This window comes from Episyrphus balteatus, chromosome 2 (genome assembly GCF_945859705.1).
Source record: "Episyrphus balteatus chromosome 2, idEpiBalt1.1, whole genome shotgun sequence".
NCBI classification, from domain to species: Eukaryota; Metazoa; Arthropoda; class Insecta; order Diptera; family Syrphidae; genus Episyrphus; species Episyrphus balteatus.
In genome coordinates, this window is record NC_079135.1 from 121,968,898 (window position 1) to 121,996,858 (window position 27,961).

The 27,961-nt window shown below is 31.2% G+C and overlaps 3 protein-coding genes across 3 annotated transcripts; 1 reads left to right on the top strand and 2 right to left on the bottom strand.

The window, feature by feature from the left end:
• Positions 1 to 1,589: 1,589 nt before the first annotated feature.
• Positions 1,590 to 7,056, bottom strand: LOC129912669 (sialin). The gene is made up of 3 exons (XM_055991024.1): positions 6,351 to 7,056; positions 2,431 to 3,901; positions 1,590 to 2,340 (listed from the first exon to the last, which is right to left on the bottom strand). The coding sequence occupies exons 1-2, from the start codon at positions 6,508 to 6,510 to the stop codon at positions 2,457 to 2,459; spliced, it is 1,605 nt and encodes a 534-aa protein (XP_055846999.1). The 5' UTR covers positions 6,511 to 7,056; the 3' UTR covers positions 1,590 to 2,340; positions 2,431 to 2,456.
• Positions 7,057 to 10,810: 3,754 nt separating this feature from the next.
• Positions 10,811 to 11,886, bottom strand: LOC129912673 (uncharacterized). Its single transcript, XM_055991029.1, has 2 exons — positions 11,685 to 11,886; positions 10,811 to 11,599 (listed from the first exon to the last, which is right to left on the bottom strand). The coding sequence occupies exons 1-2, from the start codon at positions 11,772 to 11,774 to the stop codon at positions 10,925 to 10,927; spliced, it is 765 nt and encodes a 254-aa protein (XP_055847004.1). The 5' UTR covers positions 11,775 to 11,886; the 3' UTR covers positions 10,811 to 10,924.
• A 2,333-nt stretch (positions 11,887 to 14,219) lies between these two features.
• Positions 14,220 to 27,878, top strand: LOC129912674 (type-1 angiotensin II receptor-associated protein). Its single transcript, XM_055991030.1, has 5 exons — positions 14,220 to 14,290; positions 14,445 to 14,541; positions 14,664 to 14,810; positions 27,124 to 27,193; positions 27,296 to 27,878. The coding sequence occupies exons 2-5, from the start codon at positions 14,494 to 14,496 to the stop codon at positions 27,514 to 27,516; spliced, it is 486 nt and encodes a 161-aa protein (XP_055847005.1). The 5' UTR covers positions 14,220 to 14,290; positions 14,445 to 14,493; the 3' UTR covers positions 27,517 to 27,878.
• The last annotated feature ends 83 nt before the right edge of the window (positions 27,879 to 27,961 follow it).

A 27,961-nucleotide genomic window follows, 5' to 3' on the forward strand; every position in this document is an offset into this window, starting at 1 on the left:
CGATTGATTAAAAAAAATTGACATTTTTTTTAAATCAAGGAAAATGTGACTTATAATGTTTTTGTATTATTATTATGTTCATACAATTTTAATTTTAAGAAATTGTGTTAAAAGGTTTGTGTTGCGGTTTGGGAAAGGTCCAAATGAGGTATTTCGTGTGACTGTCGTACTTAACTTATTCTATGTTCACATTTTTTTTATTGGGGCCTCTTTTTTTGTCAAAATTCTCTTTTTGAAAATCTACAAAGGTATAGCCCTGGTGGGTCCTATAAAGAAGGCAATTTTTTAAATAAAAAGCAAACAAAAGTGAAAATTACAAACACAAATATGTATTTGCTCAATTTAAAATGGCTCTATAAGGTTAGTTTTTGTTTCGTGATTGGTTTCAGATGTTGCATGCTGACATAGTACCTCCAGTAATAATTTAACTGGGACTCGATGTCATAGCAGTCAATCATTTAAATAAGTGAACCACTGTATCATCTTGATGTATGGTGAATGGTCAGTAAAAACCAGCTGATTTCACTATTATTTAATCGGAGATTTGTTTTAATTGTCTGCGTTTAAATTTAGAGGGTCACTGGGGCGTATGCGTATCTTTTTTTTAATGAACAAATCTTAACGATCAATTAACCATTGCTTGGCCTTTCAAGTGATTGTATAAGTGGTTTACAAATGAGATGCGGCATTAAGAACACTGCTAGGATTCTTAAAAAAATAACTAAAGGAAAGAAAAAGCTATACTTGTCCGATTTAGTTTTTTCATAAAGAAAAACCTTCCTTTTTTAACCGCTTAACGTTTATTGGTATTGCATATATGATATTTTTTTGGTTTCAAATTGTAGGAACTTTGTTAGATGCACTTTTTGACCAACTCACCCAAGAAAGGATTTTTTTTTTTTTTTTTTGTTCACGCCACAAAAGGATGTTTTTCTCCGGAACAATTTTAGCACTATTGAGTAGTGCGAGTACTTCGGAATTACTACAGGTTTTCAGATCCAAAAATATTAAACTTTATAAAAAGATTTAAAAATTTAGGCACACGATATTTTTAAAAATAGTTTTTGACTTCATCATGGAATCACATTTTCAAAATCCATTGTTTCAGATTGAAACCGTAGCCCGAAAATCGACATATAAATCAGCCAATATATTAGTAATCAATTTCTCGAAAATCTAAATTGTGACGATTTTTTAAATCAAAAAAAATCAGCGTAAACTATTGTTTTATGTTTATGAATTTACATATAAAACTTTAGTGACCTAAAGCCTGAACTACATAACTTCTAATTCTTTAAAAATTATTTTTATCTTCGTGGCCTTTTTCTTTAAATATTAAATCCTAAGCTGGCGTGTGGTCGTTTTGACAAAAAAAAAAAAACTTATAAAGTTTTCAAACCAATCTCTATCCCACATAGAATTTAGTATATTCTAAAACTTTAGATTATATGTTAGTTTAAAAGTTTGCACGTGACGGTGCACTCAACCATTACGTACAGACAAACCTGCTTTATTTTTTGTTCATGTTCAGTATTTAAATTATTAAAATAATAAAACAATTAAATTTCTTGTGTAAAATATATTTTTTTATTATTTAAAATATTTAAGGATAAATAGTTTCTTTAGTACACATTGTGATGTCTGGTTAGTATTCATTATCTATTGTTTTTTTTTTATGCAATTAACCTATACTACATTAAGTTGATTAAGGAAAAATATGTACAAGCGAAAATGTTTTTTTTTTTTCAATAGTTTTCATGTACAAACATTTATTTCAATTCGAGATGTTGAGGATAAGGAACGTATTCAGATAAATTGTTTTAATGAAGGAGATCATAAACTATTTATTTCTTTTTTTAAATTTAAATAATTTTTTTAATTTTAGGTAATTTAGTAACTTTATATAGTTTTTTTTTTTAACCTTTAAACTTCATGAAAGATAACCAAACTCTTAACAAATAGTGAACAAATTCACAGGCAAGATAGGCTTTTTTTAACAAAACATTGTCATAATAAACTGTTGTACATTTTGAACTTGTTTTTTTTTTTTTCTTTTATAAATATGTACATTATTTACATTGTCACAAAAGCTATATAAATGCTTATTAAATTTTTAACAAAAACTTAATAATAAATCAAAAAACCAGAATATAATGAATCTTATCAACATCTCGACCATTTTGAAATTACATACTCCCTTGAAAATTCTATGCAAAATTGGTTTCAAATTTTCTTAGGTCTTCTTCATTTTACATTAACAACGCATTCAAACAATTGACAAACGCTGCTGGAATGGTTTTAGTAATCATATCACATATTCAATTGTAATTATTCTTATTTCTAAACAAAAACAAAAAGAAATTAAATTAAACAACAAAAAAGAAAACAAAAAAGCAATAATAAATCTACTTCCTATTTAAATTAACTTACAATAAAATGGAAGACAACTCTAATTCTCAGTCACTCCGAATTCTTCTCCTTCGACTGAGAGACCAGCTCTGCTCCTCTGTACTAGCAAATAATAAATAAAAGAAATTTCCACCTATATTAAATGCAGCTGCCATATAGAATACAATTCGCCATTGTGCTAGGGTCTCATTTCCGTTTATAATCAAACCGATTACATAGGGTGCCAAGAATCCACAAATATTTGCTGTAGAATTTGTAATACCATACATTGTGCCAGCATATTTTGGACTCAGGGCGATATGATTCAATTGGTTGCCAGCATAGACTGCTCCATTGAAAGCGCCAACAATGGCCAACATGAACATTACCCAAATCCAATTGCAACCAACATAAGCAACTCCGATCAGTCCAAGTGATGGAACAATTGAAGCAACAGAGTTCCATAGCCTATATGAGTTCAATAGACTAATGTATTGCTTTTCCAACATCCAATCGGCTAGAATCGAACAACAAATTCCAACAATCCAAGCAGTAAAATATGGAATCGCATTCAACGTTGCATTGGATTCGATGTCAAAATGAAGAATTTGGTCCATGTAAGTTGGAAGCTCTGTTAGTTGGGTGTAAAATGCCCAACCTTGTCCACATTGTGTGATCAAAATCGCCCATAAAGGAATGGAAGTTAGAATTGACCCCCAAGGAATATCTTCAGGATCATGAGCATCATCGACAAGTGCATCGCCATTGGTCCTTCTGGGTCTTACAGCTCGTTCGATATAGTTACGCTCCTTATAAGAGATTCTTGGATGAGAACTGGGACGATCATAGACCAGCCACATCCAGAAACAAAACCATATCATACCAATTACACCGAATATATAGAATGCCAATGGCCATCCACCAAGGAACTCCAATGAACATAACCAACCAGCCAATGGAAGTGATATTACAGTTCCAATATTTGACCCAGCATATACAATTGCAGCGAATTTATTTCTCTCAGTTGGTGGAATCCAATGTGCCAACATTGCGTGCATTGCTGGATAGGTCACTCCTTCGCCCATTCCTTCAAGAATTCGTACCAATACGAGAGCTGGTAGATTCCAACGTGCTGCAAATGGTGTTAGTAGAGTAAATATCGCTGTGATAAGAACCCCAACACCGTATATTATCTTTCCACCAACTATTTCGGCCATTCGACCGCCAGGAACTTGTGTCAAAATATACCCATAAAAGAAGGAACCAAGCACTATTCCTTGAGTCGCTTCGTCCCATTCAAATTCACCTTCCGCTTCGGGTTCAGTACTGTTTCGCCATGATTTTGCCGGACAGGTGTCGTCTTTTATTGTTTTGTTTGCATGGGGAATGGCTGTCTGATTGACCATTGCTACAATTGCAACCGACAAATTGACACGCATCGCATACACAACTGCAAATCCAAGGAAACCCATTAAGCCAAAGATGTGGCGCGCCTTGGGGAACTCTCCATCTTCTGTTTGAAAAAAAGTAAATAAAATATATGAATGTATTTAGTTCTAAGGATTACGGCCAACATATTTTTATGACATTAACTTGCAAAATAGTTCCTATAATTGTTCCTATAATAATTATAATACATAAATTAACGCTAAGCATTTTGTTTTAAAATGTGTTAAAAAAAAAACTTTTTTCGGATGCCTGATATATAATTTTAAAATATTACGTGCTTTAAATTTTTAAATTTGTATACTATCTTGTTCCTAATTTAATTTTTCGCACCAACTATTTTGACCTCACAATTTGAATTTTAATGAAATTCTATGAAATTTTATGTAGTTCTGCTTTTTGGAGACTCCCAACAACGCATTTCGGTTATTTTTGTTTTCAAAATCTATATTGGTCTACAGGATTTTTTTTTTCTTAACGTCTAGTTAAATTGCATGATTTGGCTGACGGCAAAAGCCAATGCTATATTTTGTGTTTAAGTATGCATAATGTAACTCAATATTTTGTTTTCAATAAAATCACACACTACTACTACTACTACTTGTTAAATTGCAACGAAATTTCTTATTCTAAAGCTTTTAAGTACTTTTAGTATAAATCAAAAACTAAATATTTGGATTGAAAAAAAAGGATTAACAGCCAATTGCTTCATATGAGTACTTAGTCAGCCTCCGGTCGAGCTGGGTCCTAGCACTAGTACTCGGTCCTAACGAATGGTTGGTTAAATTATCAAAAAGTATATCAAGTTTAAGCAAATAAAAGGGAAGTTTTTTGTTTGAAATAGAGGCTTTTGTTTATACCCCACTTTATTAATATTTAATATATTCCCTAGCTTTTCAACTGGACGCCACTAATCGGATTATACAAAAATTGTTTCCTATATTTCTATTCCTCTTAAGTGTAGTAGTAAGACCTCAGGTCTTACAGGCTACATTTTTATAAACAAATTTAAGCAGCAACCCTAGAACTATGGCAGCTCTAGTAGATCATGGTTCTTCTACTTAACCTAAACGGGTTACATACAAAAATTTTAAGTTCGTAAACTAAATAAAGTCAGCTCTAATGAGAATAATCTTGGCTCTTGGGACAACAAATATGATTGGGATATTTTTTCCTCCCGGTTTTGAATGCTGGTGTTTTTTGCATTTGATAGTACTAAAAGTTTTAAGGTCTTTCCTTTCTTTCTTATTTTGCGTGATTTGGTTTAGAGCTCGGATAGTGCAAAACACGTTTTTTGCGTACAAATATCTTCTAAGAAAATTTACTAAGGTAAAGTTCGGTTTGCTATTTGGCTTAGTAATTTACTAAAATGGCTTTAGATGTTTTACTAAATCGTTTAAAATTTTGCGCAATTTTTTTTTTTGCTGTCCATACATACATACATAAATATATAGTACATATTTATATATACATTTAAAAAAAGTGTCTTTATTTTTAAATTGAAAACATGGTCACCGTAAGTAGGTACACGATCTTCTTTACTTGATATAAAATGAAAAAAAAAAATATGGAAAAAAGTACGTATACACCACAGTGAACAAGTTTTATTTTAATTGCGCTATCCATGGGGTAGATATTGGTTGTATTTAAAAAAGTATTTCAAGGCTTAAATCAAAGCCTTATATATGCCAACGTTATCTTACGCTTGTGCTATTTGTAAGATACCGTTTAGAGTTTTTTTTTATGGTACTATATTTTGCCACGACTACTTGAAAAAAATCTTAAATAGCGTCTCTTGACAAAAGACAGTCATTCTTTTCAAAACCGTATTTGGATTTGACAGAAAATTAAAGGACTCCTCCATTCCTTTCTACTAGCAACAAGATGAACCGAGAGTGTAAGCTCCTTAACATTCCATAAGTTTTTGGCACTAACTACATAATTTTAAGAAAAACTAAATAAAAATTACGTAGATTTAATACTATGAACTCATTTGATTGCAAAATATGCGGATTTATTAATATATAAACGCACTCTAATCTTCTTTGTTCTACATTGCGTTTACAAGTCATTCATTCAATGTTTATTCAACCGTGTAACTTAAGACATTTCTGTTGTTCCAATTGAATAGTTGCCTGCCTATGAGACCTCAATTTATAATTGTTTAAAATAAAACCAAGAATGTGTGTACATTCAGATCAAGTACAGACGGAAACTTAAATTTACTACTTAGCCTCGATTGAATCTCACAAATTCTTGCTAGGTACATTTTGCTTTGAATTTTGCTAAGGCCTCAAATTATATTGGACTTTATTTAAAAAAAGAATACAACGCAATTGTCTAAAATAAGGTCGACTCAACTTAGTTCAGTATGATTCATGGCACTGAAACTCACTCCTTCACATGCTCAAAAATTTATATAAATTAATAAAACCATGTTAATGCTTTTCAAGATAAAAAGTATACAAACCTTATATCTACGTAGATACCTAATCTAACATATGCTTTAGTCTTACCAACATTTCCTTGTATTATTAGAGGCGTATCATCAAAACTATCATCGGTAAGTGTTCCCTCGAAATTTTCATTGTCTTCATAGTTAATTCTTTTATTGATTCCATCATCAAGTTCGACTGGATCATGAATTTCAACCTCACTCTCACTATTACGGGTCATGTTTTTGGCTTCGTCTTAAAGAGGTTCTATTCTAATAAGCACCTTGTGTGTCTAATTTTAAATGCCAGCACCATTTAATGGAGTCAGCAATAGAAAGTATACACTTCCGTTTTAAGCTTTTTTTTAAAGAGTTAACAAGTACAAGTACAAGTAGAAAACAACGTTGGTATTATATTTAGTTAAGACACGTAGCCTTATTTTATGTAGATGATTTTTTCTCTATGCAAAAACCCAGATGGAATTCTATGATGGTCTTTTTTTAACTTAAAATTAACATTCGTATAGCAAAGACTAATAAATGGAAAATAATAATAATACTGTTGTTTTTTTTTAATGAGATTTCTAGATTATTAGCTTTCTAGTTGTGTTTCTAGTGTGTTACTTGCACTAGAGAAATATTGCTACAAAAAAATTTATCAAAAAAAAAATATCTTTGTTGTAGAAGGTTGGAAGAGGATAAAAACATGGAAATGTCAAAAACAGCTGTTGGCTGTTCGGTCATGGTCGAGAGGTTTTCGAAGTTGCTACTTTCTATTTTGGAGGAATGTGTGGGAGGAGGGAACTAGATAAAAATGCTTACGATACGTATCCAATTGGATTTTAACGTAAAGTAATTTGTTTCAATCTTGTTACGTGCTAAGAATGGAGATTTTAAACAAAAACCGTTACAATTAGTTCGATGCAAAATGCTCAATTTCAATTAGAAAATATTGTTATAGGTGGAAATTGTTGGTTTCAATTCGTATACCTACCGTCATTGGGTGTTCGTCCACCAACTTGAAAAAAAATTTTCTTTAAAACAGAGAATCCAACAACAGACACTTACTGATAATTGCTTTACCTTACCTTAACTACATTCACCACTTTTTGCAAAAGTACAAAAAATAAAAAATATTCTTTTTCTCACTAGAGCAAAATTTTTGTGTAAAAGAGTATACGAATTGTTTTTTTTTTTTTTACCTTAATAACTTAATAAATAACCTTTCTGTATGATTTAATTTAAGTTTTTCGGCCGGAAAAACAATTAAAAAAATACGTTCGAAAATGTTCACCTTTGCACTTTTTCACTTTTTGAGCCAATGTGTAGCTTTCCATTGTAACATTTTGAAATTAAAATTAACTACGCCAACTTTTAAGGTAACTTCCTGAAATTTCGTAGTGAGTTCTTTTTACACTACAGTCCATTGAACTAGGATCATGTCAAATTTTTTGAGTACTTAATTGGACAAAAAAATGATATTTTCTTTAAAACTAATGCAGGTGGGTTTAAAATTTTGAATGCAATTGTAAGCAGGGTTATTCAAAGTTCCATAGGAAAAGAAAAAGAAATGAGAAAACTAAACATTTATAGTCACGGGAAATGAAAGATCATTACAGGTTGACCATTTTTTCGATTGCCTATAACTCATAAAAAACATGGTTATTAATTTTGTTAAAATTTTTTTGGTAATTGGCATCACATACCCTATCTACCGTTTTCGTTTTGACGTTGACTTTTGGGACACCCTGGGATGTCGTCGATTTTGATAATCAATTATCGACTATCGCGTTTAGGAGAACAGTCATTAAAAAAAGATTATAATGATTTTCGAATGAAAAAAATCTTCAAAAGGTACATACTTTCCTATACCTTGTCCAAAAAATACCAAAACCGCGAAATAAAAAATTACAGAATTCAATTACATAATATCATCTGAAGATACCAAATTAAAAAAAACTCCGCCCAACTACCTTTAATAAGCTCCTACTTTTCAAAAAAAAAATTATTTTTTTAACCGTTATTAAATAAAACGGTTATAGAAAAGTTTTCTTGAATTCTGTGTGTAAACCATTATACCGGTTTCAAAGATTCTTAATTTCTAAGAAAAGTTTTCAAAACAGATGTACCTACACATCATCTGTTTTGGATAAAAAATATTTTTTTTTTAAATCAATTTTTATTTTTGAAAAAAAAATCAATTTTTTTAAAAACGATTCAATGAATTTTCTTAAAATTTTATTTTTATACAACTAATAAACAGTTCCAATTTTTAATAAGTCTCAATTTCTTACTACTTTTATTCGAGAGCAAGGGCATGAAAAAAAATTTAATTCTTTGAACCTGGTTTATTATTATAAAAACTTGCTTCTTCTTCTTCTCCATTCTCGACGACAGTCATGATCACGAATGGGATCACAGCTCTCCCACTTTACTGCTTCACACTACGGCTCTGCATGTGGGGTTCGCCGATTATAAAAACTTGCTGTTTTCAAAAAATTATAAAAATTCAACAAATCAGGGGTTTTCAGGGCAAAAACAAAATCAAAAGCTTCCCTTCCTAAATAAATAGATGGTTCACGAAAAACTTATTTTTTTTTATACAAAACCGCAATTTTTAATTATTTTTAGTTATATTAACAAACATTTCTACAAAAATCTAGATCAGTCAAGCAACAAAAAATAGCTTAATCCTAAATTATAAACTACACACAAAAATGTCCCAGACCACTGTTTATAATTTCCGACCAAATGGAACGTTTTTCTGCAAACGAATATTATTTTTTTTTTTTTTACTTTTTCTTATCTATATTTTTTTTTATTTTGCTTAGTTAACCGAAATTCATGACATGTAATAAGAAAAACTAAAAGAAAATAGTAAACTATCCCAATATGTGAAATATGAAAATATCTCAAAAATAGAGCTCCTAGAAAGGAATCAATGTGATTTTAAGGCTAACTGAGTTCATTAAGCTTGATATAAATTTTTTTTATAAAATTTTAATAAATGCTTAAAATACAAAAGTAAAAAACATTATCAATATACACCCCCAAATTTAAAAAATTAAATATTTCAACAACTAGAGCTGCTAGAAAGAAATTACACATATCTCTAAAATTTGATATAATGAGGTGTTCAAAATAATAATGGGTCAAATCCACTCCTCTACAAGTTGGATGTTTTAAGGTCTTAAAAATTTATATTTTTTTATATTTAAAAGAGTGGAGGAAATAAATTCAAGTAAATGTCTTGGATTTATTGGTCTGCGAAACATTTGTTTCAAAAGTTTCTTTAGTTCCTACGAAAGAGCTTCCCAAAGTTCTGTATAATGCACAATTTCAAATGGACTTGACCCATTATTGTTCTGAACGACTCATACCTATACGAGTAAGTTTTAAAAAGTTGAAAATTATTGGCCAGTGTTATAAATTAAAATGATCAGCCAACAGTCTCTTGTTCTAATGGATGCAGCCTCTTCAGTCCATTTCTCATTGAACGTCATTTCATGAAAAAATAGTTTGTATATAATTACATATGTATTTGCTTTTATCTGAAAAATCAATATTTTTTAACTAAACTCTGCTTTAAAAACTTTTCTCTTCGATTCTACTTTTCAAACTTCTGTTAACAAAGTTATGGAGTCAATAAAGAAATTTCTATTAACTTGCCCAAAGTTAAAATTTAAAAGAATTGATAAAGGTATACAGATTTTAATGGTTAAACAACAACTATTTGAAATAAAACCACTGATATTATGAAATTATGCACACTAGGTTCTTTAATTATATGTAGATTCTATTTCCGTCAAAAAGTACCTAATCATTACTTTATAACAGTGATAACACTGGTTAACAAAATTAAACTTTTATTTTGTTGCCGGAACAAAAAAATATTTTTTTGAAGGTTTTCGGTGTGCTGAACTCGAATCTGTAGTCAGAAAAAATTAATCAGCTCCCGTTTTTGAAATATTACCGTTAGAAAATGCAGTACTTCGGGCCTTATTCTTTTATATAAGGTAAATTGTTTGAGCATATTTAGTAACGGTTTTTATAATAACTATTTTCCACCTTTTTAAATCTGTTTAAATCTTTCCGATACTTTACTCTTACTTCTCGAGATATCCTTAGTTGTTTGCATATTTCATAAATTTTATAACGTCATTATCTCCTTTATGATAATGAAGCCAAAGCCACTTACATACTTCATTTTAAGATATCTCGGGCAATAACAAAGATATCGGAAAGATTTGAAAAGACGGAAAATAGTTTTTATAGAAACCGTTACTAAATATCTTCTAACAATTTTCCTTATATTAAAAAATAAGGTCCGAAGTAGTCAAAAAACGTTTTTTTTGCATTTTCTAACGGTAATATTTCAAAAACGGGAGCTGATCAATTTTTTTTTACTTCGGATTCGAATTCAGCACACCGAAAACCTTCAGAAAATTATATTTTTGTTTCGGCAACAGAACCCTTGTTAACCAGTGTAATCATTTGTTATAAAATAATGTTCAACAAATACAAATAAAAACAAAAATAACGTATTTTCATTGGTATAAAAATATATTAATTGAGTACCTTTATTTTAACAATCATAAATGCAAATTTTACTTCAAAACTGGTTCGATCGGTATAGATTGAGTATTTTCCAAGATTTTAATTAGCAAAACTCGTCCCATATGGAAATACAATATTCTTCATTTTACCAGCCACCTGCAATGTCTCATAATGATACGATTTCTCAACAACTGCAAATGGTTGTTCTTTAGTAATATATTGTTGAATTGGAGCCCAATCAACATTAAAACAATTCAAATAATAATCTTTAAGTGGAGTCTCTGCAATTACTTCATAAGACATTGCTTGATTCTCACACCAAATTGTTGCACCTTTACAAATCGATTCCTTTTTAACCATTCCAATTGCCTCTTTTGTTGTTCGGAAAGTAAACAAAGATACAACTGGCAATGGTTTGCCATCAATTTGAAAATGTTCCTGTGGAAAATCCCAAACCAAAGGGAAAACATATTCCGACAATGTTTCTGGTAAAATTGTCTTTGCATTTAATCTAGAAACAATTTCATTGGCTTTCTCAATAGATTCAATCAATTGTAAACTTTGGAGTTCTTCTTTGGTATACGATTTGAGTTTGGATTTTAGTTTTGCACTAAAACGTTCAGCACATGATTCCTGGACAAATACACATCGAATTGAATTGGAATTCATTGAATCCAGAGACTTTGCAAGATGATAAGTTGCGGCATCAATGTCAGATGTGTGAAATATCAACATAGCCAAGGGACTAGTAACGTTGGTGGTCATTGCGGTCAACTTTTTTATGGACAATAGGAAGAGATAAGAGAAGTTTGATAAGAATTTTTTTGTGCTGGAATATTCTTGTGTATACAAAGCTAACCTTGGTATTGCTTGTTTCCATGTCTTTGTCGTATTCTAGATTATCAAACATTGATTGAGTTATTAGATGTTTGTTTGATTTTTCTGTCATTGCAAATTGAATTTGTGGAGGATTTGAAGCTGGAAAAATAAATTCTTCCGAAGAGCCACAACCGAAAATCAACAGGTGCACCACAACGGCTTTTAATTGATATCTGACAATTAGTTACGTTACGTACCATGTAACGTGTAGGGTGTTGCTCTTTTTTCGGAAATTTTCGATTCGACCATTACAGGGTGATCAATAGCAAAAGTCAAAATATTATAGGGTAATCCAAAGTTAAAATTATTTGTCTTAAAAAATTCGTTTAATTTTATACATAGGACAAATCTAAAATTTGTTTTCTTTAAAAATTTCCAATACAAAATTTCGTTTTTTCCATACAAAATTTCGTTAGCGAAATCTTGAACAAAATTAAATTTGTTTTGTATTTGCTTTTCTGATGATTTTTCTCGAATTTTTTTATTCGTATTTTTATTAGGGGTATTCACGATCCGATGCAACTGGTCTAGTATCATTGCAAAAGTGTAAAATCTTACAACACTACAACAACAAAATATATGGATTGAAATTTTACAATGGTCTTGTACTTTTGCTATACCCTAATCCTATTGCAAAATAAAAATACAATGGTGTAAAATTATTTTTGACAGATGGCAGCTCACCGTCGCGTCGCCCATGATAAACAGTTTGTCTTTTTTATTCTGTTTATAATGGTTGTCGCTACTCATGTCCCGTAATTTAGTTTCTTTTGATGTAAAATAATTAGTGAAAATTAATTAACCCGAACAAAACAAAGAATTAAATTATAAAAAATGGAAAAAAGAAGAAGCAACGGTGGAGAAAAAAAAACATCATTCATGCTTCAATATTTACTATAGATAAGAAGAGGGGCGTTCACGATCTATTGTAAAAAAATAAAATTTTACATTTTTACTAGGCCTGTTGCACCAGATCGTAAATACCCCTATTATTTTTACTTTGCTAAAATACCCGATGGTATTTTTTCGTTTACATCCCGACTAACAATTTTGCTTCTATAAAGCTTTACAGGTGTTAATGTAGCTCCTGTAAAGCTGTATAGAAGGGATATTGTTTGTTGGGATGTCCGCTGTTGACTTTGTAGACTTCAAAATTTTTCGTTTCGCTTCAGCTGCGTACTAGTCTTTACTTGGAAATTAACATGAATGGTTTTTATAGAATGAAGAGTAGCTTAGAATAAGTACTCATAATAATTCAATTATTGAAATTCTCCCAAAACGGCTTATAACTACTTTCGACTGATAAAATCAGATAACATAGTTCTTCTACAAAAAAAAAACCAATGCATTTCTTATAAGACAGATTTTTTTTAGATTTTGTTCCGAAAAAAAAATATTTTTTAATTCACCACAGCTGTAAACCAAAATGTAAAAAAATTTATACTCACCACAATTTTTTTTTCTCTCAAATCAATGTGCATTCTATTGTTTTTGAGGAAAAAACTAACAATTGTCATCTGTTCCCCACTGTAATTTTCTTCAAGAAACAAACAAATAATGTTTTTCACCACTTGTTTTTTTTTTAATCAAAAGGAACTGTATACTAGGTTTAATAATATTAATAATAATAAAAATAAATGTATTAAAGAGCTATACAAGCTCTTCCGAAGCTATCTGTCATATCTCAAAGCTTCGGTAAAGCATCGTTTAAGCTTCTTATAGACCTTATAAGTACATTGTTATAAAGGGTCTAACGTGTATAACGTTCTCCTTTTTGCATGCCCAACAACTTTACTAAAGTAAAAAAGAAGCTAAAATGTAATACCTTTACCGAAGCTGAAATTTTAGTTGCAGATTATTATTAGTTACAGCGGATTGTAGGATGCGTCGGACGAAACGGAGGAGAACAGCGCTCGCAACCGCACTCAACGGATGAAAACTTGTCAAAAATTCAAAGAAAACAACAACAAAACCGTGGATTTGACATTCCGACTGCTTCCTCCAATTATATTTCTGGCTTAACAACAATTCTGACACGCACAAGCCTTGTACGCTCCTGAAGCCTAGTACGATGCTGAAGCGAACCGAAATTTTCCATACAAAATTCCGTTAACGAAATCTTGAACGAAATTAATTTTGTTTTATTTTTGCTTTAAAACTTATTTTCTGATGTTTTTTCTTGAATTTTTTGATTAGTATTTTTATTATTTTTACCTTGCTATAATAACTGATGGTATTTTTTCGTTACCATGTGCGCTGTTGACTTTGGAGACTTCAATTTTTTTCATTTCACATCAGCAGCGTACTAGGTTTGAAGTGAAACGAACATTTTTCTAGGTCTCCAAAAAAATAAAAAAAAAAACCCTAAATACTCCTCAATATCATCCCTGTAACACAAATTCACCACTTACGAAAACAACCACAAAGCAAATGTCAAAAAATGTCATAAAATTTGACGTTCCCTCTCTTCCTCATATTTCACATCTATTTATTTTTTCCGATTACGCCATTTCAGGTGGGCCAAAGAAAAAATACTCGTCGGGTCAGGAAGACCAACAAGTGCTCCAACGGAACTCATAAGAACAAGTACGATTTCCAAGTCGTTTATAAAAAAAAAAAAATAAAAAAATCCCACAAGTGTGATTATATTTATTTTGTGTACAATCAAAAAATAAAAACAACCACTGTGCAAGTGTTAACAAAAAAAAACTCAAAAAGTGTTTATTATATTTTTCTCAAGGTCTTTTGGATAAATTTTCATCATTAATTCCCAACAAACGAACACAAAAATGGTAGACCTTAACGAAGCCATGTCCTCGCCATTTATTCGAGTTAAGGTTCGTAATAATACAAACAGTCTTAGATCACACATCAACAATAAAAAAAAAATGATAATAATTAATTGATTCAACCTTATGGTGTGCTTTTTTTTTTGCTCGCCACCGTTTTTCAATTGCAGCTAATTGCCGTTGTGCATTTTGTATTCCTGTCAAATGCAATGCTCGGATCCTGGGGTCTTGGTGCCTATGTATTCTATAACTTGCTCTTTATGGCAGCATTATTTTGGACTCTGCATTCGAAAGAATCCATAGAAGCCATCGAAACGGTGAGTAATTTCGTTAACAGGTTGAGACCCACCCACGATTTTTGATTGCAAAAAATATAATCGGTATCTCCGTGCGATAAGAACGCAATGGGCGTTGAATTTAATCAGCAAATGTGGATCTTCTTGAGTAAATATAGTCCAGACAAAATAGACATAAAAAAGTACAAACCCAGAAATAATTCGCATAGAGCTGAAAATTGGTACAGAGCATTGAAATGTCGATTAAAGTATAATGTCAAAAGTCCCCAAAAATAAAAGGTTATTGAAGGTTAAATGTCGAAAATGCTGGTTCTTTATATAATATAACTTTGAAACGGGGAAGCTATAAAAAAAAGTATATGGCTGATTTGTAGGTCACACACGATTTTTTCCGTGTAGTCCTCTTTTTGAAAACTAATCAGCCTTATCACAAATTCCATCGTAGGGGAATATATCCTACGTTTCCCGATAAAACTATCTCAAAATCCACTGTAGTAAATTCGGAATGGAAAAACTTTTACGATTCGAATAGAATAAAACCCTTTTTCTCTACGATAAAACAGTTTTAATGTAAAATGAAAGTTATTTACATTTGTGTGAAGTAATTTACAAATCTTGTGGTTAAAAATTATATTTTGTTTTATTTTAAAGTTCAAAAACAACAAATAAGGCCCAATCTCAAAGGCTCTCTGTGTTATTAAGTTGGTTCGATAGAAAGTCATATATAAAAAGAAAATTGTCATAAAAGAAAAAAAAAGTATAATTTCAAATAGAATTTTAACAAAATATTTATAAACAAATAATTTAATTATATTATATTCTTTGCCCCCGGGTACAAATGGGTTTTGATGAAATATGAATAAGCTCTTTTTGCTCTTTTATTTGTGATCAAAAACATAAATTTAGAGCAATTCTTTCCTATACAGATAAGAGGATTAATTCTTAAAAATGCATCGATTTTCATACATTAGCTCAACTTCAATCGCATTTTCTGGCAAACTATCATTTATGACTGAACACCCTTGTACCCGGTGGCAAAGAATATATCGTCGCTGATTTCGAAAACTGGCATAACTGAAAAATCTTAATTCTCAAAAAAAGCTGTTTTAAATTTCCAAGTTTGTCAATTTTCCATATAGTCTAAGAGCCGGGAGCAGATTTTTTGCGTGAGAGGTAACCGATTCATATTAATATTAGAATAAGTCCCAGCCATGGTGATGACGAAAACGAACGTCTGCCAGCATGTGTCTGCGCCTTTGCTGAGAAAAAGTGCATCAAAAGTACATTTTTTCTGAAAATTGATTTAGTGAGGGTAACCACCTGGAAACAATTGGAACCTGACGCCCTCGTCGCCCTGATTACAAAAATACCCATGACAGACGTTTTAACCGCGCCCAAACACCCGACAGACGAGTCCGAAAACGCGTTTTTTTACGCGTTTTTAGGGATTGGGGTAACCACCTAAAAAACAATTGGAACCTGACGCCCTCGTCGCCCTGATTACAAAAACACCCATGACAGACGTTTTAACCGCGCCCAAACACCCGACAGACGAGTCCGAAAACGCGTTTTTTTACGCGTTTTTAAGGATTAGGGTAACCACCTACAAACAATTGGATCCTGTAGCCCTTGACTCCCTGAATGCAAAAATATCCACGACAGACATTTTATCCGCGCCCAAACACCCGACAGACGAACCCGAAAACGCGATCTTTTACGCGAACGCAAGGGCTTGGGGTAACCACTTGAAATTAGTCTCATTCTGTTGGTCTTGACTCTCTGATTACAAAAATACCCATGACAGACGTTTTAGCTGCGCCCAAACCCCCAACAGACGAGTCCTAAATCGCGATCTTTTTCGCGAAATAAAACACCAAGGACTTGAGGTCACCACTTGAAATTAGTCTCATCCTGTTGTCCTTGACTCCCTGATTGGGAAAATACCCATGACAGACGTTTTACCTCCACCCAAACCCCCAACAGACGAGTCATAAATCGCGATCTTTTTCGCGAAATAAAAAAGCAAGGACTTGGGGTAACCACTTGAAATTAGTCTCAGCCTGTAGCCATTGACTCCCTGATTGCAAAAATACCCATGACAGACGTTTTATCCGCGCCCAAAGACCCGACAGACGAACCCAAAGACGCGATTAAATTTAATTGAAGATTTTTGTGAACAAAAAATTTTTTCAAAAATGTTGCTTAAATTTACTAATGCCAAAAGATTGGCTAGGCAATTAAAGGAAAACAACTATTTGAGAGTGATGGACAATCTTCCATCGTTTAGGCGATAAATGCAATATGTAGAAATGAGATTCTGGCTTTTTAAAAACGTGTATGCAAATATTGTAGGTGCTGGCCGTTGTGTTTAAAATATTTTTTTGTGTTTGAAGTCAATTTGTGAGAAAATTATTATTTGACCTCCGAGCAACAGGTCACGAGATATATGCGAAAAACTGATTTTAGTTTAACTTCTAACGCGGACGCGATATCAATGTCGATTTTTCACATCTACATTACAACGCCGTAACGAAGGTCTATACCAAAATCGAGCCCAGTAGGAATTTTTCCGCAGATAAAACCTAAAATTACTGGACTATAGTGATTTTGAGTGAATTCTATTTTGAAATCAAGAAGAACATTTTTATTCTGAGAAGCGTTCTGTCTGTCAAATTCGTCCGAATAAAGCACTTTCAGAAGGCTTCTGAATGATTGCGGACACTCCCGGAGAGCTAATCGAAAACGAAATAAGTTTTATTCTTTTAATTTTCACTTTTTTCTTTCCATTAACAGTCTTCTCATTGTGGGCAATAATTTATAAAGGCAAAGAAATCCATTATTATAAAACACATACAGAAATAGTTTAACTTTATAGTTTTGTTAACATTTTGACGTTAAATAGTTAATTTCGAAAACTATTATGAAAACTTTCAATGCGGCAAAGCTTTTTTCGATTCCACTCAAAATTTGTAATGAAAATCTTTCGTAGATCGTAACGTAGCTTTCCGTGCAGAGATGTATTACGATAGAATTTGTGATAGGGCTGAATATCTTCTAAACAATGGCCGCAATGAAAAAGCATATCTGAAGCTTTTTTATGGAAAACATCTGGAGCTATAAAATACATTTAAAATATTTGTCAAAATCCGCGTTTTAGAAGAGTTAAGTACGAAAAACTATTTTTGATTTTTGTCCAAATTAATTTTTTTTTTTTTTAAATAAAAACTGAAATTTTTTTTCGATATCATCGACTATTTTAACGAAAATAAACAAAAAACGATATTTTCGATATATACCACTCTTTAAACAATAACGAAGAAAAAATAACAAAAATAATAAAAAATTATTAAAATTATTTTTATTTTAAGCGAAACGCTTTATAAATTTTTGGAGTTGAGGCCACTCTTTAAACGATAAGTGTTACTAAAGCATATTTTAAGTTTTTTTTTTGTGGAAAACGTTCTATGAAGTGAGTTGAAAATATATTTCCAAGAACTCATATTTTACAAGCTAAGCACAAAAATTCGCTAATTTTTGAGTTTTGCAAATAAAAAACAAAATTTTTACTGCAAAAAAAAAGTGTTTTATATATGTATAACACAGCAAATTATCTACAAGATTTCCAAAGATAGGACTCATGGTTTAAGAGTAATTTGCAAAAAACCGTTATTTTCGACATTTGGCACATTTTAAAAGCGCGATATTTTTTTTCACTTCAGATTCTTTGATCTGTACCAATTTTCAGTTCTATGCGAAGTATTTCTGATTAAATGTCTATTTTGACCGGACAAATGTAGTCGGTATGCATACCTACATTATTGAGTACATATATCTTCTTGTTATCAGGGTGCTAATATAAAAAATGTAGGTATATTGTTTGTTGTCTCCATCTCGTCTTTGCCTAATGCATGTGTACAATGAGGCGAAACCCACAAAAAGGGGTTAGTTTTCTAGTTTCACTGACTTCGACTTTTCTACTGCCGCTGCTGCGTACCCAACACACACAGCTTATGGCATCAAATTTCATAAATCGAAATCTCACTTGAAATCACTCAGTCATGGGGATTTTCGTTGCACACTTTCAATAAAGTTTTGTCATCTTTGTTGTTTCTTCCAAAGAAAAACTCTGGAGTGAGAGATATAGGATTTCGAAGTCGGTATTTCGATTTGAAATATATCGGATTTTATGAAGTAATTTAAAAAAAAAAGTTGATTGGAAAATAAATAAAATGGAATCGAGGTCATTGTGTGGCGGTGTTGGTGGTGGTGGTTTGATTTGGAGAAGGTATTTAGGTATGCCTACCTTGCGTGTTGCTTACTAGTTAATGTTGGTGGTAGTTCCTCCTCTTCTCTGACCAAGGCACATATATATGTGAATGTTGGACAAAGTACTTTTATTATTAATGAAGTTGCTGGCTGGTCAGGTCATTTTCTTGAGAGAATTGTGAGACTTTGAAAGAATGGCAGGTGGTTGAAAATAAAATTGGACGAAGGGTTTTCAGTAATTAACGGAATTTTTTTTTTTCTTTTGTTACGACAACAAGGATTTTTGGGTCATTTGTAGAGTTTATTTCTCGTAAAATAACATGTGGAGAACAGTTTAGATTGCTGTAATATATGTAGATAAAAAAATTTCAGAAGGAAGCCAAAATAAAAGCTTTATGTACAGGATACAATTTCTGGAAACAATTCTTTATTATTTTGAGGGTACAGCTTTAGATTTTTTGGTCGTGAATTTTGTTTGTTGCCTTTGCAGTCACCAGCGAGCATTTGTTCTTTAATTCAAAAAATAACTGTGGCTTCTTGTCAACACATACTCGTAAACTTTATTTTTGTATCTAGCACTTTAGAAGAATGTATTCTTACTTTTAGTTCCTTGTACAATACAAAACTCCGTATTAGCTTTACTTTTCTGCTTATCTCACTCGGGACGTAAAAGTCAAACTGGCAAAATAATGGTTTTGTAGAGCGATGAAGGGTATATTTAATAAAAATTTCTTTGATTTCGCCAGGGCCAAAGTATTGCAAAAAGTTTGAAGAAGGATTTATTAATTTAAGGATTTATTAATTTAATTTTCAATTGCTATTTAGGTATGGTAGGATATTGAAATGTTTTATTTTGTTTGAAAGCAAAAAGTCTCATTTTAAAAAACCAAAGTTGTTTCTTTTTGCTTAAGGGTAATGCCACTTTTTTGGCACAAAATCGAGTGTCATTTTCATCAGCGTATAAGCGCGACCCGACTAAACTATCGGCCGATAGAAAGTCTGTAGTTCTCTGGGACTCTTAATCAGAAAACCAGTCGTTTTCAAAAAACAAATTTTATAAATCATAATTGAAAAAGTTAAATCTACGAAACTTTTATCTTTAAAGTAAGTCTTTGCTGCCCATGCGTACATTTTAATTTTTAAACATCGTATTGAGATGAAGAAAACAAATTAAGAATCGTCTAATTCTCTCAAGTCGTAATCGTTTTTGTATGCTCGCTTTCGCTGAAACCGTATTATTGTTCGATTTTGGGTGGGATCGGACTTGTTTGGAGGACTGTTTGAAGAATGATTTGTATTAGTTTTTAGATTCATAAATTATTTCGTATACTTAAGTCGATCCTAATATTCAATTAATTTTAACAGTTGGAGTGAACTACACTTTTATCATGACGTCACAATTATTTTTTATTAGTCTATTCTATACGGGTTGATTCAGATGGAATGTTCCAAAAATTTCGAACGTTTAGGTTGGGTCGAGATAAAAAAAAAATTGTAAATGAAGGGGGAGGTTCTATTCCCCACGTTTAGCCGGAAGGTGCAGTTTTCCAAAAAATTGACTTTATATGGAAATAGAAATATGTCATTTCCGTTTTTTATTTTATTGCCATCTGTTTACAGTTTATGATTCAAGTTATTAAATAAGATCAATAAGATTTTAACAGTTGTACCGTTATCATGGCAATCGCTCACTTATTAACTTAATTAATGTGGCCTTCACAATGCAGGATATATTTTGGCCTCAACCACCAAGCCTCTCCAGCCAGCTTGGTCACTAACTAGCAGAAGCTAAAGCTAATATTTGAAAGGGAATTTCTGATCACTTAATAGTAATGTGAATGTACCAATTAAGTTTATGTTGCTTAATATTTATGTACATGTTGAAGTGATTCAGAATTTATTAAAAAAAAACACTGCACTTTCTTTTACTATGCCATTTTAAGTGCAAATTAAACTTGGAATGCATCGTGAAATTTTGTTTCTCTCCATTTGCATTAGTTTGTAAGTCTTGTTAAATTTAATACTGAATTTCAATATAATGAATTTAAAACAAAGAAGTTATCAACAGGGCTAGATTATTATCGTTGTTGTGTGAATTTTTAGCTTAAAAATGGAAAGTCAACAATGATATCTTTATTTTGTAAATAATTTTTGTTTTTATATTCAATGTAACCACTTTGTTATCAACATCAACAAAGTCTATTGTAGGCTTCCAAAAATATTCTGTTTACTTACTGTTTAATAAATATTTTTATTCATGAAACAAAAAATTATTCACTTTCAATAACCCTGAGCAAAAGCAGTTTAAAAATTTTGGGTGTGAGGTTGGGGTATATTTATGAAAAAATTAAATATTCTGTCTGTCCTTCAATTAATTTTCCAAACAAGTGTCAGTTTATTGTTGAAAATAAATTATATAACCTTGTTATTGTAATCCACTTCTTTTTTTTTTCTATCTATAAATATTTTCAAATAGATCAATATTTTTTTTTATCAGACTTCTTCCATGCTTCATTTGTTAATTAAAAATAACTTCTATTGATAAGAATTTAGACCAAACAAATGTCTGTATATACTCGTTGGTACCATACTAGCTTGATGCAAAGGGACATTATTCTAATGCTGAAGTTGAACTCCTAATGTACTTCGGCTTCGGCGACCACTGTCGATGTTAAGGGGCTTCTCTAAGAGGGTTAAAATGATTATATTTCAACCACATACTGTGTGAGAGTGTAATTAAAAACCTTGCGTGAGTGACAAATAGAGAAAACTATCGCACTCCGGATGCCACAATTCATTAAGAAAAAAAATTATTTACCACACTTTGATTTTTTTTGCTCTTTTTCGTTTTTTTTTTATTGCTTGTTCACAAGGTATACAAATAGGTCTACTCTACACAGAAATAGGAGGTGGAAATTAGATATATTGTTCATAAGCTATATACACGTTGGAAAAATTAAAAAAAAAATAATCCAACAACTCAAGGGTGGTTTTGGCGATTCGTATGAGCTTTCATTATGATGAAGTTGTATGATTGTTTTGGTGTTTGGGTGATGGTATTTACCATAATTACCAAAGGTCAACGAACTGTTGGAAAAGTTAAACTTTCTAAATCCCAAGTGAAAAAGCTTAACTTTTTGATCCAAAAGGTCACGCAAATGGCAATAATGTTTTTTTTTTGTCAATGAACTTGGACTATTACCAGAGAGCCAGGGTCTATCGATTGATATGCCCAAAATCATCCGAAATATTTGTTATTATTTTCGGAATAGAGGAGGAAAGAGTATAGGAACTAAAGTCATGTGAATGCTAAAATTTATTAAAATTAATTTCATATCAGACAAATTTAAGGTCATATGGTTTCAAGTAAGCTTAAAACGTTATCGCAAAAAAAATTCTTATCTTGAAAATTTTGAAATAGTAAATAATTATGAGTCACTTAAAAAAGCAAACTCATTAAACAGTTTATTTTTGTTATTCAAATCACTTAGCCCAGATGTTTTTTTAAACATAAGTTACGAGTATACGGATATGAAATAAATGATTCATCCTAGTATAGTTGCCTTATTGTAATTAATAAATGTATTTGTTTATTTATTTTGTTCCAATAAGGGTTCTTAAATCATAAAAATGTACGTTACACTGAATTGCATTCGGTGTGAAATATGATATAAATCAAGTGAGCGTCGAGACTTCATTGGACGATGCGTGTCTGAAGTTAAACTTAGCATGACTCGACCACATAAATCGAGCTTGATATATCATTGATGGCATTGGTAAATTTCGTCTGTGGCTTTTTCGCAATCAATATTTGTTGGTTGCATGAACATTTAAGTTCGAAAAATAGTAAAGTCAAATTAAGTTCTGATATGACAGTGATTGGCCAATCTCAAAAGTTAGTCAATTTTCGGGACTTTGATTAGTTAGCTGTCAAAATAAGTCTTTCTTATTTAGGCAATTTTACTGGAAACTTTTGTACACGGCTCACTAGATTTCCTCAGAAATAACGCTGACTAAATTATTTAGTCCCTTTTTTTTCCTGGATGTGCCTCTTATTTTAAATGTTCATTCAGTTATGGAAATCGAAGTGAATCCTTACAATATACCAGTCAACTTTGTTATATCTAAAGAAATGCCTATTTTTTTTTCTTCTCCTTATAAATAATGATTTGCTCGAGTAACCGCAATCCTACTCAAACCCACTTGAGAAAAATGTCGATCTGAGTGATGACTATGAACTCCGGGCTTCAAATGTGAGAAATATAAGAACATTCATATACTCCATGTCACTTTATAAGAAAGACAAAAATTTAGAATATCTATAAACTTATTGATGCTGGATCCTTTTATCTTGGTTCCCCCACAACAGCTTTATAGGGTTTATATTTGTAGATTGCGGTCATGTGATTTTGAAGATCTTTTCATATTATCTTTTTGTTTTTTTTTTTTTTTTTTTTTTTATGGTAGTGGGTGTTTCTGCCGTTGTGAGTTGAAGAAAATTCTGGTGCCGATCCACAGAATTTTCTCTTCAAACTTTAATCTTTAAGCATGCGAAGGACACTACTTGATTGTTGTAGAGGCAAGAAGTGATGCCTTGTTGAAATATTTTCCACATGTAATATTTGTGTTACTGAATGTAGCTAATTATGTGCAGTCCATGTTACGCAGCAGGGTTCGTTCGATGGTTTAATGATGCCCTCAATTTTATTTAGGAAGAGAGGATTTCCAGGTGTTATGCTGTTGTGTTGAACGGAGTTTTGAAACATAATAGTTATGTACTGAATTTCGCTCTACTATGTCCTATAGTTTATGTTCAGTTCAGTACTCGCTGGTTGGAGACTGTGCAGTAGGGTGGGTCAAAAAAATCGAAAATTTTTTTTTTGATTTGGTACTTCGAAAAATCGATTGCTAGACCCCTCTAGAATATACACACCAAATATGAGCTCTTTATATTAATGGAAAGGTCCTCCGCTTTGCAATTTTCCATTTTTACATCAAGCTTCTACTAAAAAAAAATAATTTTTTTATTAATTGACTTTTTAGCAAATTTCTTTTCATATTCTTGTAGGAAATTGAACGCTCTACAAAAAATGCCTTATACACTTTTTTCGTTTATCTAACCGTTGAATAGATATTTGAGGTCCAAAAATCGAGAAAATCTTTAAAAATTCGTTTTTTGTTCTTAATTTTGTAACAAATTGAAAAATTATAATGATCAAACGCGCAAGACATATTTTTGTTGAAAATTGATTGCTCCACAAAAAAGGTCTTATTAACTTTTTTCATTAATCTAACTATTCTAAAGATATTCGAGGTCAAAGTTAAAAAAAAATATAAAAACATTTTATATTTTTAAAAAATTTCTAATTCACTGAAACTTCATTATTTTCAAATTAGCAAGATATATTCTTGTAGGGGCTTAAACGTTCTACAAAAAATTCCTTGGAATGAAGTTGATTGCTTTAACCGTTTAGAAGATATTCGTATCCAAACCAATGCTCAATGATTTCAATAGTTTTCTTATGACCCGTATGCATTGCGATTTGGATGCGAATATTTTCTAAACGGTTAAAGCAATCAATTTGATTCCAAGGAATTTTTTGTAGAACGTTTAAGCCCCTACAAGAATATATCTTGCTAATTTGAAAATAATGAAGTTTCAGTGAATTAGAAATTTTTTAAAAATATAAAATGTTTTTATATTTTTTTTTAACTTTGACCTCGAATATCTTTAGAATGGTTAGATTAATGAAAAAAATTAATAAGACCTTTATTGTGGAGCAATCAATTTTCAACAAGAATATGTCTTGCGCGTTTGATCATTATAATTTTTCAATTTGTTACAAAATTAAGAACAAAAAACGAATTTTTAAAGATTTTCTCGATTTTTGGACCTCAAATATCTATTCAACGGTTAGATAAACGAAAAAAGTGTATAAGGCATTTTTTGTAGAGCGTTCAATTTCCTACAAGAATATGAAAAGAAATTTGCTAAAAACTCAATTAATAAAAAAATTATTTTTTTTTAGTAGAAGCTTGATGTAAAAATGGAAAATTGCAAAGCGGAGGACCTTCCCATTAATATAAAGAGCTCATATTTGGTGTGTATATTCTAGAGGGGTCTAGCAATCGATTTTTCGGAGTACCAAATCAAAAAAAAAATTTTCGACTTTTTTGACCCACCCTACTGTGCAGGTTTTGAACATACACCAATTGTTAGAAGTAAAAAGCTTGGATCAAAATAGAATAAGAAAATCCAAGGATGACATCACGTCGAAAATATTGTCTTAGACAAACTTCGGCACAATCGATTTAGCTTGTACTGTTATGTTTGTTCTGTTCTGCAGGTTCTGTCATAACTTAATTGTTGTTCAATTTTAAGATGGCTTTACCGTTGCTATTGCGGTATTTGCTGGACTGCAATTTATGTGGTTGTTCATCCAAAGTTTTACCTGAGTCTAGTTGCGGTCTCTATGTGTCCTTTCGCTTAACTTCTGAACCCCTAGAGGGTATTCACTTGCAATTTTGTTCTAAGCTGTTTGCTTCGGTTGCTTCGTCTACGACTTTTGGGATCCATTTCAGTGTCTTATATTGCTATAAATAATGTTCCTTTGAGGTTTGGCTTCAAAATTTAAAAAAAAATTATGTGGATGAGGCGGCATTGTACGTAGTGTACTATTTGGATTTCACTTGGCCTGATTCAAATCTCATGAAAGACGGAAAAGAATCATTGTTTTGGATCGAATTGACACCCTTGCAATAAAGTAACTTCAGCATTAAGGCTTCGTGGTAGCACCTTCAAGTAGTAGTGATTGTTTAAATGTTATAAGTTATGTGAAAATAGCTGTGTTTTTTTGGCATTGCTATCCGTATCCGCAGTTGGCCTTTAAATGCATTGCAAAAACAACACACAGTTGCCGATAGGAATAGAAGCTAAATCAAGTTACGGATAGAATTATATTATAGGTGTATAAGTTTACGATTTCCTTTCTCTCGGTGTCTGCATATAAATTTTTGTTCTGTGTTGATATTTGGGAAATCCTACTCCGATAAATTTGCCAAAAAAAAAAAAACACGCATATTGATAGAAAACTGCAGTGTGTGTATTAATTTCATAAAAATAAAAACTACGTCCGATAGAAACACTACGAGTCTCATAATTAGTATAAAAGTGGATTTGTTTTCCTCTATACACATTATTTAGTTTCTATCAATTTACACAAACTAATATTTGCTATGGAAAAATCTTTTTGCTTGACCTTTTCTTTTGAATCATAGCAGGTTCTTGGGGGATTTATAGCATTTTTATTCCTCGACCTATTTTTTTGTTTAAGTTAATTTTTTTAAAGATTTCAATAATCATTCTTGAGTGTAGTATGTGTGTATGTGTATGTATTAAATGTAAACATATACATAAATCATCCGACGTAGTTTGAACTTTTAAGTGCCTTGGTAATTTACGCTTATGTAAATCCTACTGAATTGCTGACACGCAATGAAGAAAAAAAAATACAACCTACAAGAAGTCTCGCCATGCTATAGTCACACAAGTTCTTTAAATCACGCTCTTTTACCTTCTTCGAAAACGTGACCAACTTTAGTCAGCACGACACATAATCCTTCATGCTGCTATTTAGCTAGATTATACCTTGAGTTATGTGTCCTTTTGTTCTTATACATATTAGGTCATCGGTGGTATAGATTTTTGGTAGCTACTCCACTTCCTTTAACATTAAATTTAAAATTGTAAAATATAATGATATTGCTTGGCTATCAATCAATAAATGAGCTTTATCACACTATCATTTTTTGAATTCCTCAACTTAATTCCCTTAATTAGTTGGCTTGCTAAATTAGTCTGATATCAGTCCTCCAAAATCGAATCAATATTAATTAATTAAATTTAACTAAATCGCATGCACAGAAATCATTTAAGCTAAAAGCAATATTTCCTACAAAAAAAAAAAACATAAAAAAATAAAATAAAAAATAAAATAAATAAATCATTCCCTTTTCATCTCATCAATGCGTTGGTATTTTTTTTTCTTTTTTTATTTTCTTTTTCTAGGCTCTCGTGATAGACGCTTGTAGCATTATCCTTGATTTAATATGCCTCACAGTTTTTTTCCATTATATGAGTGAGTTTTTTTTTTAATAAATAAATACAACAACTATCATGATCAATATCAATTTTGTCACATCAAATTACAACTAATAACTAATAATGTAAATATTTTCAGATGGTTGGGCAGTTGTATTCACCATAATCAATATGATCCTTCGACCATTGAGCGTACTTCTTTTGTATAGAGAATACACACATCGCGGTGGTGCTGTCATCCCAACGGGTTCGGTTTTTCCCACAAGCCAGCAGAGGAGCTACCAAGATATTGATCGGCCACCTCAGCCAGTCCCATCGAATAATACACAACCTGGGCAAAATGTTGCTGTAATTTTTTAAGACCAATTTTTTTATTTAATTTTTTTTTTTGTTTTATAACTAGTCGTTACTTAAAAAAATCTGTTTTTGTTTCTATTAACATTTATATATTATCAAATACAAGAATACATATTTATACATACACATACATTATATTAACTTAAACAAAAGAAGGAGAAAAAAACTGTTATTGTTAACGGGTTGATTTTTGTAAATGAAAAACTGTTTAATATTTTTTTTTTATTTTTTAAATTAATATATAAAAAAAAAAAAAACTGTAGTGGGATGGGTAGCCAAATGTTTAATAATGTTGGGCCGTTTTGTTAAGAAATCTCGAAAATAAAGTCCAAACTAATCGAACTAAGTAAATTAATAATTTTAAATTATGTATTTTTTCTTGTTTTTAATTTTAAAAAAGTTGTTTTCAGCTTTAAGAGATTTAAGAGGGTCCGAATGGGAGATCGGT